The 15008-nt window shown below is 30.1% G+C and overlaps 1 protein-coding gene across 7 annotated transcripts in view; it reads left to right on the forward strand.

Annotated features, from left to right (window-relative positions):
- The first annotated feature begins 6632 nt into the window (after positions 1-6632).
- The window catches only part of LOC126768521 (uncharacterized protein ZK1073.1), a 39428-nt gene continuing 31052 nt past the window's right edge, over positions 6633-15008 (forward strand). Inside the window, exons 1-2 of one of the 7 annotated variants that reach the window (XM_050486692.1) lie at positions 6721-6807; positions 11425-11635. In XM_050486692.1, the coding sequence (XP_050342649.1) occupies positions 11429-11635 (207 nt within the window). In that variant the 5' untranslated portion in view covers positions 6721-6807; positions 11425-11428. Of the gene's footprint in view, positions 6808-9997; positions 10189-11424; positions 11636-15008 lie in introns of those variants that run through there. The other 6 variants (XM_050486684.1, XM_050486686.1, XM_050486688.1 and 3 more) reach the window with 6 other exon arrangements.

The raw sequence follows: 15008 nt of genomic DNA on the forward strand, positions 1-15008 counted from the left end.
AAACTATAAGCTTTGTCCATCATTCTTTGGAAACATTTAACAGTCAATTGTGACTTCTTTGGTGGACCGTCACTCGACGGAACGGGGTGGAAAATGTAAAGAGCTGTACACATTTTTATAAATGCATTGAATTTAATTCTAAGCTACCTAACTAAAGTTCTATTTACTAACTTTTCAAAACTTCTCTGGCTTTCATTATATCCATATATTCTTTTAGATTTTGGATTTTTTTATGTTACTATTTTGTAACAATACAATTGCATTCTTGCTTTTTTGAAGTGCTTGTTTTAACACCAGAATTTTGTAGGACATTATTGTAGTTTCGAAATAATCTCTTCCTATTCGTTTTTCGTTTTTTCTTGTAGATTCATTTTTTTGTTGATAGTGTAGTATTTTGATTATTTAAAACTGTTTCTATTTACGTTTCTGTTCTCACCACTTCTTTCGCTTCTTTTATTTTTCATCTTCCTCATTTATTTTCTTACTCTAGCAGTAAGTGCCATTTCAATATCTACAACAATAATATGTTAGTATGTGTATTAATAAACATTTATTAAGACTTTATTTTATATAGTATAAATTGATTTCAAACACAAAACTAATGCAAGCTTACACAAAATAGCGGCCTGTTGAATGTTACCGTAGGGGTGTTAGTCTTAAAATATAAACCGGAATCGCAGTAATATTTTAGTATATTTATTGAGAAAATGACGTAACTCAGTTGAATTTTCCACAGTGGGCGGTTTTTTAGGTTGAAATTTAATAATTAATTTAAATTTTTGAATAACTAATGGTAATAATCCATATATCACAACCAGAAGACCGTTTCATTATTTCTTCAATAAAACTATCAGTTGATGGTAATAAAGCCAGATTTTAGACACAATGGTATTCAAACCTGACAACTATTGAATGAGACATGGGAAAATATGGGTTCATCGATCATTAAATACTATTTTATTTTTAATATACAACAATAAAATAATTTGTTTATATTATCAATATAAATAATAACAATTAAACTTTCCAATTTATTAACACAATACTCGTATATACCTACTACAATTTCACGTAATCTTTTATTTTAAACAGGGGACACCCAAAACCACAATAATGCAAACTTAAAAAAATGCCCTAATAATTCTCACGCACTTAGTGTTGGGATTTCCGGAAAGAGATAAAAGCATGTGTAGGGTCAGAGGCAGAAGAGAATCATGCAAGCATCCACAATAGATTTTAAGCAGCTATAATTAAACATAAGAAATCAACATTTAGCTTAGATTTAACTGACGAAAATTGTTTAATATTGTTATGTATTAATATTACGTACTAGTTGTATTTACAGTAACATAGTCGAAAATATTGTCGAACACGTATCTCAAGCGACATTGTCTATTGTTATCTATGATTATAGTAGTATCCGCCTGCGGCTTCATTCGCATATGAGGAGACGTGTTCGGTATCCTATGGCCTTCGCTGTACCTCTTAAAACGTGTATGCAAAATTTGATGATGATAGTAAGGATTATGGTCATTTAGGTATACCATGCCTAAAACTTATTTTCAAGGTATCAGGTTACATAAAAGGATTGTCAAAAACACATAATTTTACTATTTTTTAATATGGGTATATTTCTACGTTACGTACTGTAAGCAGTATTACAGGTCGCGCGTCATTAATCTTGCAGTTATGACTTATTCCTAAACGAATTTCACCGACGTATTGATAATAAAAACATTACAACGTAAACGATAAGTTATAAAATATTTTCGAAAGTCACATTGTTTTTATGAAAACAACAATGCGCGTATTTTTTTAAATTAATTTCATTTATATTGTTTATAGTCACGCCTGACGACATGATTTTGTTTATACTTTTTAATATTTTAATTCAATCGCATCTCTTAATTGGGCTTAACGAAACCTTTAATTATGAAAAACTTCACAAATTTGGATTAGGTCGACCAATTATTTATAGGTATGTATACAACAAACCCTTTTTGTATTTTTACAATATTCTCTTAGTTTTTATTTTATATGATTCGAATTTTAATTATTAATTATTATGGTCTCAATAAAACTCCTTCTCAATTGTCGCTAGATAAGATTATAAAAGAATGTTTTATAATCTGAACTGCTATTCTGTAAGAACTTACTTCGTACTTCACTCGTGAAATGTTGAATTCTGAGTCATGATATTAGAGAGTATTTAGCTTTTATATGTTATTATTATTAATATTGACAATATCGCTATCACTTTCTAAACGTTCACGATTGGCTTCTGTGATGAGTTTCGAGGTTTTTCTTACAGAATAGCTTTATTGAAAAAGAAACGTCGACTTTGTATAACAATCGAGCAGTCACACAGATAAAAGAGTAAGAAATATCAAAGATATCTACCCAAATAAAAAAAATTAAAACGGAACGATTACGTTTTCATCTTTAAAGTATACCTATTTATTTATTATATAATAGGGGAAGGATGGGCAAGATTGAGTAGCGGGTAAGACGAGGTTGCCCCATAGGGTACCCCATCTTTCCTGAGGGAGGGGGCAAGATGGGGAGATCTGACTTTTTCTACTTTTTGGGAATTTTCTATTTAATTACATAACATAATATGTTCTTATTTACGTTGAATTATGAAAGACTGATTCTAAAGATGACTATTAAAATAAAACTGATAATATAAACACCAAAATATTAGTTTGGTTGAGGTTCAAACGTTAAGTACTCCGTCTTGCCCCCTCTCCCCTATACATATGTATATAGTGCAAATCTGTAACCAACTGCAATTCCGCGATATCAACGTATAACCGACACACTGCTACGATAGATTAAAAAATATATTATGATTTAAAGTACTCTCTAACTCAAATCATTCAGACGCTGGAATTACAATTACGCATATCCCGAAGAACTGGTGACAAAGCGACCTGCTTACATACGATCACCATACAGAAATGTGTATCAAGGAGCTAGTCCGAACAAGGGTGATAGAAGGGTGTATAATAAAAGATTCCAATACAAACCACAAACTATGGGTCATAAAATAATTTGCAAAGGAGTTTTTGGTTGTACGGTAAGCTAGGATAAGTAAATTAGGCATATGTATTAATTGAATCGTAATGTTCACCTCTTAACTCAAGGCGTAAGGTTTGTATTAGGAATTACAAAATATATTATCTGCGATGTGTGTCACTCGAGATACAGATAATAAAATTCTAAGAGTAACAGCCTTTTTTGGGGAGAAGGTTGTTTTTTAAACTGTATATGTAGTAATTATCTACTAATTAATATTGTAAAACATTATTTAGATTTGGAACACGAACTTGATTTTTCTTTCTCATAGAATATTTTGTATTAATTCTAACTTGTTATCGGCCAGTGTCGACTTAACCAACGTTCCATAAACGTTAAAATATATATAGATATTGAATATACTAATGATAATATATAATATAAATATGTTAATCTAGTGTTATTATTCTTTTTCTATTATAACATGATAACATAAAATAAGCAAAGCAAAAATACCACCATAACAAGTACCATAGCAAAGAAAACATTTTCAATCCCTTTCTCTAATCGAACGATGGACTGCCTCGTTGGTCTTGTGCCTGATATAAGGCCGTAGACCCCAAGGTCCTGGATTCAAATCTCGGTCGGATCAAACCTGAATTTAATACTTTTGACCTTGGATAAAAAAATTTTTCAGAAGTAGAATCGAAAGGGATTTTTGATATTTTATTTGTAATGGTTTATTTAATGTCTATACGACTTTTTCAGCGCTATGCGAATTTTGGCTAAGTTATAACTTTTTTTGTCTATTTTGACGGGACTATTATGAGACTAAATAAATAGAGACTGTATCTGTGTTTGCGCACACACTTGTGCACTATTAATATATTCTGCGCAATTGGCTAATCACTCTTGTTATTGGCTGCTGTGTCCGAAATCAAGAAAAGTAAGATATTACAATGAAGATGATGTCCTCCTCACCGAACGATTTTTTTTTCAGCTAACGCATTTGGCCATTGAAACAAATGGTAGTATTCCAATAATATTCCGTGGAGGCGTAGGGTATAAATATTTTACCATTATAATAAAGGCGGATCCCGGAGACGAGCTAGCTGGGAGAGTGAGAGCTTTCTGTGCGCGTATATTGGAGTGATAAAGACAGCTAAGAAATATTTAATTTCAATTAATAATAAAATATTATATTGCTGTAAATGCTGAACGTCTATGAATATATTTTTATTTAGGTAATAAAATGTTCTAAGCAACTTGATAGTTTTAATTTAGATTAAATTTTTTATTTCAATTATATAATGTTTTCTTTTAAATTTGGACTTTTTTCATTTATATATTATAATATTATTTTAAGTGATTTACGAAAATAATACTCTTGAAAATATTAACATACAGTATAACATTACATTATGATTATGTAATTTGATTGAATAATCAAATTATGAATCGTACTTTGTTTTGGAAAATCGGTAACTGTTTTTAAATTACTTCTTAAACAAACGTTTAAACATTGTTTATTAGGTACTAGTTTTCGCAAGTTTTAGATTTAAATTTATTAATTATGTTACGATTTCTTAAAATTACATAACAATAAATTATGATGGCTAGAATGCTACCTGCATTTTACGTTAAATAATAATTATATTTATCTGAGTGAATATTAATCAGCCAGCCTTCTTGTTATCAATAGAAGCAATTATAATAGTATGATAGGTACTTGGTATACAACTCTCAATGCCTAAAGGCCAGCAATGCAACTGCAAGCCCTACAGTGTTGCGGATGTCCATTGGTGGTAGTCACTTTCCATCTGATGAGTATCATTCCCTATTTGTCACCTCTTACATTAAAAAAAATATACAAGTTAGCCTTATACTAAATAATGCTACAACTGCAAACGGTTTAGGTAATACTATGTTAAACTCAACGCTACGACCAACGCGTATATACATAATTTAGAACAATCAACATTAAAATGATTGGACTTTTGTATAAATAGCGATTTATTTACAATAAACGACCATAATTGTTTTTCTGCTTGCTTGCAATTCTGCTTGTTTAATATAATGTTATTTAATTAAATTCTATGAGTTTCGGGACAAGTTTTAATAATAATATTTTAAGTATTAGTAGTAGTAATATTTGTTTCAGAAACTCTTAATTACATCAACTAGCTAGTAATTTAAGTCACCTTGCCCCTTAAAATGATAACTTCGATAAAATTATTTATATTAACTTCATATTAAAGTACTGATTACTTAAGTTAGTTAATAACTGTGATTACGTAGGTCAAGTATAATCTATATAAAAATAAATAATAAAACCGTATAAGATGTTCTTTAAATAGATTAAACGATATACCTTACCTTCGATATCGAGCAAAAAGTTTATTATTTTAATTCTTCTGTATCAATTACCGTGCGAGTAGCTCATCTTAACTTATCTATGTTATATAAATCTGTAGAGTTTTTTTGTTTGAACGCGCTCATCTGAGTCCGAATTGAAAAAAATTTAATGCGTTTTCATAGACAATTCATTAAGAAAGGTTAAATAGAACAGAATTAGGTACGTCGCGCTTTAGTGTACCATTAGAATACTGGTTAACGCGGCACACCTTAATAAATCTCCCAGTTGAAATGTTTTTATCTGACATTTTTAACACTTATTTGTCATTATTCATTCAATTTTCACAAAACTTTAGTTAATTATACATCTAAACCTTCCTTACGAATCACTTCGTCTCTTGGCGAAAACTGTATGAAAATCCTTTCAGTAGCTTTTGAGTTCATCGCAGTTTACCGGACAGACAAAAGCGGTTATTATATGTAGTGACATCACCAAACATAAGTATCTACATTTTAAATAGATTCACGAAAACATTCCCGGCTTAATAAAGTTATTTCCTAGTCTAAATTTCCTGTGAAAAAAGACGTAGTATACGCTGGAACATAATTATTTTGAATCATACTATTCCATTAGCTCCATTGATCAACAAGGAACAATAATAACATTGTAGTGATCGAACGTAAGACTGCTTGGAATGGAGCGGGAATTAAAAACAATTAACAGATTCAGTTCCCGCGGGTCTGAGGCGGTTTAAACTAATTCTAGCTGGATACAGGCTGTTTCGATTCCATATAATAACCTAACAAATATATTTTTTTTTAATTTGAAATATATTTGTAAGCTCAATTATCAACAAAAAAATACAGAAACAGGATAGGATTTTTTAGGATTACTATAAAGTAAAATAAGTAATTTTAGCGTAATTTTTGTACTGTAATATTTTTCAATATAATTTAAGTCGATTATGAAACACTATTAATTTTGTAATTGTAATACCATTATACTTGATGAATAGTTGTTTTTCTGTATACAGGTATAACATTCTAGATACTTAATTATTATATATCACATTAGAAATATTGTTCAATAAATAACGACTTTAAAACGGAAACACCAGCTTATTTCAAAATCGATACAAATATAATTTAATATTCGAATAAAATCAGACGGGCCATGATTTATGTACAATAAATTTTGAGTATCATCCTGTACGTCACAGTAATGATTACCTCCATAAACAATAATAAACTTGAGATGGTAGTCAGAACGCAATGTCACGCGTGAAATTATACCGACCTGACTTGTAATTATTGAGTTTTTTATTCCAATAATTTTATCAATTAACACGGTGATTCACGTTTATCTTGTTCTGAATTATGTATTTGTGTGGTATTTCGGATTTTTTTCGAAGACAACGACCAACTGTTGAAAGGGTAAGTATTTTATGATATTTCAAATATATGTCAGATATTGTAAGCATACTTATATTCGAATTGAATAAATACGACTAATATTTATTAAATTTTACATCGGTGTTTGTTTTTAAAATTACTTTTTGATAATAAAAGTTTTATGATATTGAAAATATAAATTTAGTTTACCATTTAATCTCGCTTTAATGTAATGTGTAATAAGTGGTGAGGCGTGTTTTTATATATATATATTTTTAGTATAGCAGATGTGGATTAATTAAGCAGTTATTTTCATAGCTGTTTTTATAGTGAAGCGCAATGTCCCACCTACGAATATTGTGATAATATTCTTGTTGATGGAAATAGTTCAGTTCAAGATTCGAAAGATGTATGACTATACTTTCGTATTTATAATAAACATAAGAAAATGATTATAAACAAGATTATCACTAGTTGATACATACTATTATATTTATAGCAATTAATGAATGTATTTATTCCTATGAATTATACTAGATGGCCGATGACCGAGTTCCTTTCGGGCATTTTTAAAAATTTTAAATATATTTTTAAACTTAGAAATAATATTTATATTCATAAAAATCACAAATTAATGAATATTATTGCTAAAAAAATATATACCTTATGATTATGTCTATTTGAAAAGTGACAGTCATAAAATTTTTACACATGCACAGTACTCTATATCAATCGGATTAATAGGCAGTTTTGGATGAATTCGGAAAACAGACATATCTTCCATTTAGTGTGAAGCATTATCTATCTACAATTCCATACCCGTCATTTCCACGTAAGGCTTACCAGCACTTTTGAATCTTCATTTTACAAGATTAATTTTAATATTAAAATTATCGGTATATGAAATATATTGTGACGCTACCGTAAGTATTTCTAATTTAAGAAAAACATCCCAAAGGGAGTTTAAATCTAAGATTACAAATAGCCTGAACAGCTTGTTTTTCAAAGAGTCAATACATTTTTTATTTCGTTATTATATATAAAAGTAACTAAAATATCAGTTAGTCGTCTAACTTTCCTGACCGCGTATGCTATTAGCCTGAGTCTGCTCGTAAGGTGTGAAAAATGAGAATTCAATTAAAGCTTTGAATCTAATGTGATTGCTCAAAATCTTCGGTGTAATTTACAGTTCAATCTCCATTTCCTAACATTAGCTGAATATTTTTTTGTTTTACATTGGGCAACGTAAGCACGACACAGTTTTGTTTGGGATTCAAAACCAAATTATGAGTTGCGAACCAATTTGCGATTTTCCAAATAGACCTAAAATTACGAACACTACTTCTGTTTCGAGTTTTGAATATTGGAATAATTTTAAAACATTTCAATAATCAAGAAATGAATATTTATTAAATAATAATAATAAGTCGAGATGGCCCAGTGGTAAGAACGCGTGAATCTTAACCGATGAACGTGGGTTCAAACCCGGGCAAGCACCTCTGAATTTACATGTGCTTAATTTCTGTTTAAAATTCATCTCGTGCTTTTCGGTGAAGGAAAACATCGTGAGGAAACCTGCATGTGTCTAATTTCATCGAAATTCTGCCACATGTGTATTCTACCAACCCGCACTGGAGCAGCGTGGTGGAATAAGCTCCAAACCTTCTCCTCAAAAAAAGGGAGAGGAGGCCTTAGCCCAGCAGTGGGACATTTACAGGCTGTTACTGTACTGTAATAATAATAAATGGAATTATTTCATGTATGATAATATTATTGCTTAGTTTTGGATGGTAGTTTTTAGTGGAATACTTTAAATAATTTCTTAAAACACTAATATTGGTGGAATTCATTCTCAGCACAGATTTGAAACACATTAGGAAATTGTATCGTCATTGTCTTTCTGTACACGCATTTACAACTATAAATTTAATTATCATCTACAACAATAGATAGAGTTAGATTTTATGTCGAGAAATAATTATTCCTAAGGTTTTTTTAACCATTCCGTTTTAAGTCAATCGATTCATTGAATTTATGATTGAAGTTGTATTATATTGTGTGGGTAGGTGACCCCTGACCCGTATCTATGCTGTCGAGTATATATAGTAAAGACTTAGTTATAGTATGTAATGTAAGTTGGTGTGATATAATATGTAGAATCAGTGGTTTTACCCAAAATAGTATCAATATGTATCTTACTATTCAAGTTCATTCGAGCATTAAACAGTTCCATCAAAGGATTTAATCGTAGTTACCGGTTCAATAGGTTCGCTCTGATCATTACAAAAAGAAACGGAATTTAGAAACCTTGAATGTTAAACATAATAATTATACTGTATTATCAAACCCACTCTATTGCTTATTGTTTAAATAAGCAATTATTTTTATAAATCTGACGAAATAAAAAGTTCGTAGTAAAAGATAATCTTATTAACTTTTAGTTATGAAACTACCACCTGTGTATACGTGTCTTAAAGTGCTTATTGTTATTCGATTTTAATTATTTTTTTTAGATCTTTTTAATGCAGGGACTGGGAATGGGTCGTAGCGTGCGTCATAGTCGTAATGTTGCCATAATAAAATAAACGACTCCTGTTATAGAATCGGTGTTTTAAAAAGAGATTCAGAATTTAACTAGCAGATTTATTCTCAAGTCTATGTCAACAAACGTATTAAAATAAAAAAAATATTTGAGCATAAGCCTTATAATTTTTAAAATAACATTTATTCGAAGTTCTATTACACATAGGACATAGCTCAACTGTTTTTTTTTATGTTAGATAGGCGGGCAAATGGACCACCTGATGTTAAGTCATCACCACCAACCATAGACATTGGCGATGTAAGGCATACGATTACGAGTCGCCTAAACGAGACGTTAAAGTCACAAGTTCAATCCCGACCCGTTTGTCTATTTTCGTACCTACTTATAATACAATATTTACGTTTTACTGGAAGGCAAGTAGGAAGTAAGGGAATAACTAGTATAATTTTTAAAAACAGGAATCCAAATGAAGCTGTAGCATGATGGATACCTTTAAAAAGATTCATTAAATTAAAACAATATTATAATAAAAAAGTTCCTTAAGCTTAAAACTATTCAAAAAAAAAAAACAATATCATGCGACAAAAACTTTCACCTCCGCAAGTTCTAATCTGATCCAATTTTAAATGTCAGATAATTGTGCAACGCGCTGGCTACGGCTCAACACTGTTCAGTAGACCTGTCTGAAACACTAATTCAGTTCACGCCTCTTATCGGGACAAGCGTGTCCCACTATTTCCGCGAAACACGCGTTACGAACAAACTTTTATAAGTTATTAAACAAAAATTAAATTGTTTTTAATTAAATTTGAGTGATATGTCTGGGCTGTAATCTGCGTGACGTTTTATTAAAAATAAACTATTATGGAAAGAAGAAGGTGAAAATTGTGTTAAAATTTTTATCGTTATTGAAAAAAATACGATTACAATTTTATTGTCTTTGAATTAAAGTTTCTGTAAAGCTTAAATTCATAGCTAATAGATAGCATAGTTCTAGATAATGCATTATGATTATTTTTATTAGGCTAATAATATATAGAAACAAACATCTCATGTGGATATAGCTTTATTATGTTTTTTTTTTTAATTAAGACATCATTTAAATGCGCATAAATATAGCAACTAATTGTGTTTTAAATCTTACAGTAAATAAAGTTGCGTCTAATCATATGCTTTCCCTAGCCGTGTGACAAATAATCGTCAACAGTGCCAAAAGCAAAATCTAATTTTGTCACTATATATATTTTTTATATTCAAAATATTGATGTCAAAGACGTTGACCCCAATCTACGATAATTTGGCGGGCTATTGTTGTAATCGCCATTTTTTATTTTATCTATGGTTAGTTCAGACATCCTAAGAAAATGATGTTTACTTAATTCTATTAATTTGTTATAGACAATTTTTTTTTTTTAACAAAAAGTTTCATTTAGCTTATTATTGAAAAACCATTACGAATTTATATTAAAATTGAATTCATGGAAATCTTAAAAAGAATACGACACTATGAATGCGTAAAGAATATGATAACGTTGATTTTATGGACGCGTATAAATAAATATTCTTAATACACACTTTTTATTGATGAATGATGAAAAAAATGAAATTGTCACGACAATTTCATGAAATTTGTTTTCATTAAATTCAATAAATCTTCTATAGTAAAATGGAAATCAAATTCAAATTTATGTATTCAATATCTAGAAGCTGTACCCTGACTTATTAAATGTCGAATTAACAACGGTTCGGATAAGAAAATATCCTGACCTGTGAGGAACCGGCCAAAGAAACTCAATGCGGTTTCTTTTAGGTAGATTTTTTGTAAACAAATTTTAAATAAAACAAAGAAATAGCCAGGAGACGATAAATATAATGGTTGTGTGTTTGGATGTTTGTGACAGCTTCACGCCCAAGCCGATGGATAAAATTAAATAAAATATTGCTTGGACGTCGAATAGTGTGTTATTTATTTAATTCACAAAGATATCAACAAATTAATCGACGCTAAAGTTAAATTTATAGCGAATATTTTATAATCCCGTATAACACTACAAATTTACATACTATTACGATCCACATTATAAGTCATAACTAAACAGATATTTTTTAAAAAGAGGAATGTTCCGTCCATCTCTTTTGCGCGGTTTGAGTACCGACTCTGCTGACTCAGCGGACTACGAACTCGACAGGAGCCGGCGCGCGTCACTCAGCGCTGAGCAACGACGTCGCCTGAGCTTGCTCAGGACATCGAGCATCCCAACTCCGCTGTCTTCGGTGAGCCACATTTACCATTTGGTACCCTGCCCAAGAAAATGTTGCCATCAGGTATTAGAATTTAGAAGTCCTCGTGTGTCTTGTGATCGTCCTAACAGTTTTGTTGTTGTTTTCGTTAAACTTACACTCTCTATTATTAACTCGGTAATAATATAAATAATGTAAAGAAAAGATAGATACATTAAAACTGTAAATTGATAATAAACAAGGAAATGCTAGATTTATTGAATCTGCATGCTAATTAGATGTCTGCGCGGAACAACTAAGTAGCAAGTGTATTTAAATTGAAAAAAAAACTCAGTTGCGAAAGTAATGATCCAATGAAATTAAGTAGAATTTGTTTTCATCGAGATTTTAATTGACAAGGTAAGAATTTTGACGTTTGTAGTTGAGGAAAATTAGGCAAAAAGGTGCGTTATCTCGGAACCGGTCAAAACTTGTTAAAATTATTTATAACATGTATTTTTCTATATTTTTTTATTTAAAACTGTCTGGAATAGTTTAAGTAGATACATATATTTTTTTAGTATTAAACTTTTGGTTGATATTTTATTATTAGTTTAAATTTTTTGATAAATATGAAACTATAAAGGTTGAATTATTTTTAATAACTAACATTTTATCGGAGTAGTTTTAATCGATTCCGAAATGTAGAGTTCCTCAACTATAATTGGACTTATAATAAATTTAAGGCTGCGGTGCTGTGTGTTACTTTTTATAACGTATACGTTATCATAAGATTTGTGTCAGGCTTAAGGCGAAGAATTAAATTTTAATATATATATTATGTTAGTTGTTGTATTTCAAAACGGAAAAGAAGAAGAGCTGCTTATTAAATTACTAATTTGTTATTTAATTTAATTTAAGGAAGTTGTAACTGATATTAATATTAATAAGTATTAATAAGGTGGATATTTTATTTTATGCAAATAAATAACTATATTACGTTAATAGCATAGCGTCGATTTATTTATTTGTTCGTTCTGAATTAAGCCTGACTTTGTATACTAATCTCTGTAACATTATATGCTTAAGCTATGTCAATGTTGGTACATCGAATATTTAAATATTATGAATAATAATAATTTGCATCCATTATGAAGATGCTGACTATGAATATTTACGTCTGCATTTGGCCAAACGGGTAAACGTACGTTTATGGTAGACAATACAATATTATTTTGTTTCGTTAGTCCAAATACAATATTTCTATTATGTAGGATATCAACTTTGATAGGCAGCGCGTGTGTGGCGCAGAAATATTTTTTCCTTTAATCTTTTTACTAAACTAAAACTGAACAAACTGCCAGGCTAGATTGGGTACATTTGGTAGATAGATGTTGAGAGTAGGTTGCCAAATGGGAGAAAAATCATGAACTATATCGAGATACTTTTGTTTTTATCCATCTCAGCTTTCCTGAGCTTTCGGTATGGTAATTTCCATTGAATCACTCTTGACTGTGCCCGATTAACCGCCATGACGTTAGGATTATTTGTCAGAATCATCCTGTACTATAAAAGGTTTTATGTATTTGCAGTGCGGCAACGTTGTTTCAGAGAGACTTCAGTTCTACCTGTGATGCATTTTGGTTACTTGGTTAAGCCTGTAAAGATTTTTGAAAAATTAAAGGCAATATGATTACATAGTTGTTTTATGTTCTTTAATTTATTTAAGTTAATAAATATGCGTAACGTCATAACATACCTGCAGCACATATATTCAAATATTTAATTTAGTTCATACATGTAAATCGCATTAGTGTGCTATTTCGTACTGTCACCTAGATAATAACATAATGCGAATCCATACAAAATAATTTATCCATATTGATTTTAACGCCAAAGCCGAGATTGTCTGTGGAAATAAGGTTTCTATCAAATAATTCAGCATAAAGAAAATCGGAATGTTAAAAAAGTACTTCATTTATAATTTAACTAAATTTATATTTTCTGTTTAAATTAACAAATGAGCCAAAGTAATAAAACGCACTATTTTTATAATTATTTTTACTAAAACCGACACGTTTATGTATTGAATAACGCGATTATGTGTTTATTAAATATGCTCTTATTTAAAACCTTGTCTCGAGGAAGGATTGGAGTTTATTTCACCATGCTCATCTAATACGAGTTAGTGGATATGCATGTGTAGGATGAAAGTCTGCAAGATATGGTATTACGATTTGTAAATAAAATGTTAGCCTTTGTTTACGAGTATACATGTTATTCGGGTTGTCATGGGCAACAGTTTTTCTTAAATAAACTAGCTAGTAAATAAATGTTTATTTCATGTTGGATTGCCGGAAATGTTCTATAATGTATATTTTATATTCAAAACATATTAATAATAATAAAAAAATACTTAGTAAGTAACTTTATAAACTCACCTGGAGTTCATAAATATGAATACAATTTGGTTAAATACTAATGTATTTCGGTTTAAAGGATGAGTGAGACAGTATTATTACAAGGGAAAAAACATATCGTATTCTATAGTTGTAAGTGCATTAACGGAGTTAGGACATGTATGCTTGGTAATAAGGCTTTGTGCATAACTCGCTCGTTTCATATTCTACCGCCAAAATGTTATAATTCGGGTTGAAGGCTGAGTGAGCCAGTACAAAAATATTACATCACAGTCCCCAAGTTTGGTGACGAATTGCCAATGCAAGGGATTGTTAATATATCTTACATATAATAAAATAAGTACAAAGTTATCAAAATATCAGAATTATCAGTACAATTAAAATGTCTGGTAATACTTAGAAAGTTGTTTATAGCTGTATTAAAAGTCCATTATTTTGCACAAATGTTTGCGACTCAAACAAATAGATACCCAGTTAATGGCATTGACGGACCATCAAACTGCGACGGACGATTAACCCAAATATTGAAGCTCAGACTAAACATTTACATCGATCGGTTTGTGTGGCCGTAACGAGGATTCGCTAGCTTATTACGTATGAATATTGTTTAAGTAAATAGCGTAGAAACTAATAATCTTGTTGAACCAATTACACCACTAATACTTCACTAATTAAAAAACATATCAAGAATCACAGTGTTAATAAGTCACTATTAAACATTTCGCAGTTAAAGGAAATCATGTTTTAAGGTATAATATATTTGGCTCAAAAGTAGTCAGTTATATATGAATATTATTCGGCCTAAATAATATAATTTGATTCATGCAAATATTATACGTTATTTCAAAGATCCTTTGACAGAACGTTTATATCCAAACCGAAACAATCACAACAAATACAGAACAGTTGCGATGCGCTATAAATCACTCGGAGAATTGGAAATGTTTTCTTATTGTAGTAACGTAAATCGTCAGGGTTGGTTGTGACGTACGTGATGACTGACGACTAACATTTGATGAGAAACAGTGAATACGTTGATTTCTTTAAACGAATATTCT

Source organism: Nymphalis io, chromosome 5 (genome assembly GCF_905147045.1).
Source record: "Nymphalis io chromosome 5, ilAglIoxx1.1, whole genome shotgun sequence".
NCBI lineage: Eukaryota > Metazoa > Arthropoda > Insecta > Lepidoptera > Nymphalidae > Nymphalis > Nymphalis io.